The following is a 430-nucleotide window of genomic DNA, read 5'->3' as shown; positions in this document are numbered from 1 at the left end:
CCAGAAACTCTCCCGTAACCCCATGACCCCGGTGTTTCCCTTTCTTTCTACAGCCTGGAATAGTGTCTCCTTTCAAACGAGTCTTCCTGAAGGGCGAAAAAGGTCGGGATAAAAAAGCCCAGGAGAAGGTTACGGAGAGACGGCCCCTGCACACGGTGGTGGTGTCCCTGCCCGACCGCGTTGAACCCGACGTGCTGCTGAACGACTACATCGAGAAAGAAGTGAAGGTAAGCCCTGCCTGGCTGGGCTTATATAGCATATATGTCATGGAATCATGGGGTGGGTTGGGTTGGAATTACCTTAAAGCCCACCCAGTCCCACCCCCTGCCATGGGCAGGGACACCTTCCATAGCCCCGGTTGCTCCAAGCCTCATCCAGCCTGACTTTGGACACTTCCAGGGATGGGCCATCCCCAGCTTATCTGCGCAAC

At 55.6% G+C, this 430-nt stretch overlaps 1 protein-coding gene across 1 annotated transcript in view; it reads left to right on the top strand.

Moving 5' to 3' along the window:
* CCM2 (cerebral cavernous malformation 2) overlaps positions 1 to 430 on the top strand; it is a gene marked incomplete at its 3' end in the record, with an annotated part of 5,630 nt that overhangs the window by 1,790 nt on the left and 3,410 nt on the right. The window contains exon 2 of the mRNA XM_010161497.1: positions 54 to 227. Within this exon, the coding sequence (XP_010159799.1) occupies positions 54 to 227 (174 nt within the window). The remainder of the gene's footprint in view (positions 1 to 53; positions 228 to 430) is intronic.

Source organism: Eurypyga helias, unplaced genomic scaffold (genome assembly GCF_000690775.1).
Source record: "Eurypyga helias isolate BGI_N326 unplaced genomic scaffold, ASM69077v1 scaffold9761, whole genome shotgun sequence".
NCBI classification, from domain to species: domain Eukaryota; kingdom Metazoa; phylum Chordata; class Aves; order Eurypygiformes; family Eurypygidae; genus Eurypyga; species Eurypyga helias.
The sequence above is the reverse complement of the archived record's forward strand: the minus strand, read 5'-3'. Positions and strand labels throughout refer to the sequence as shown.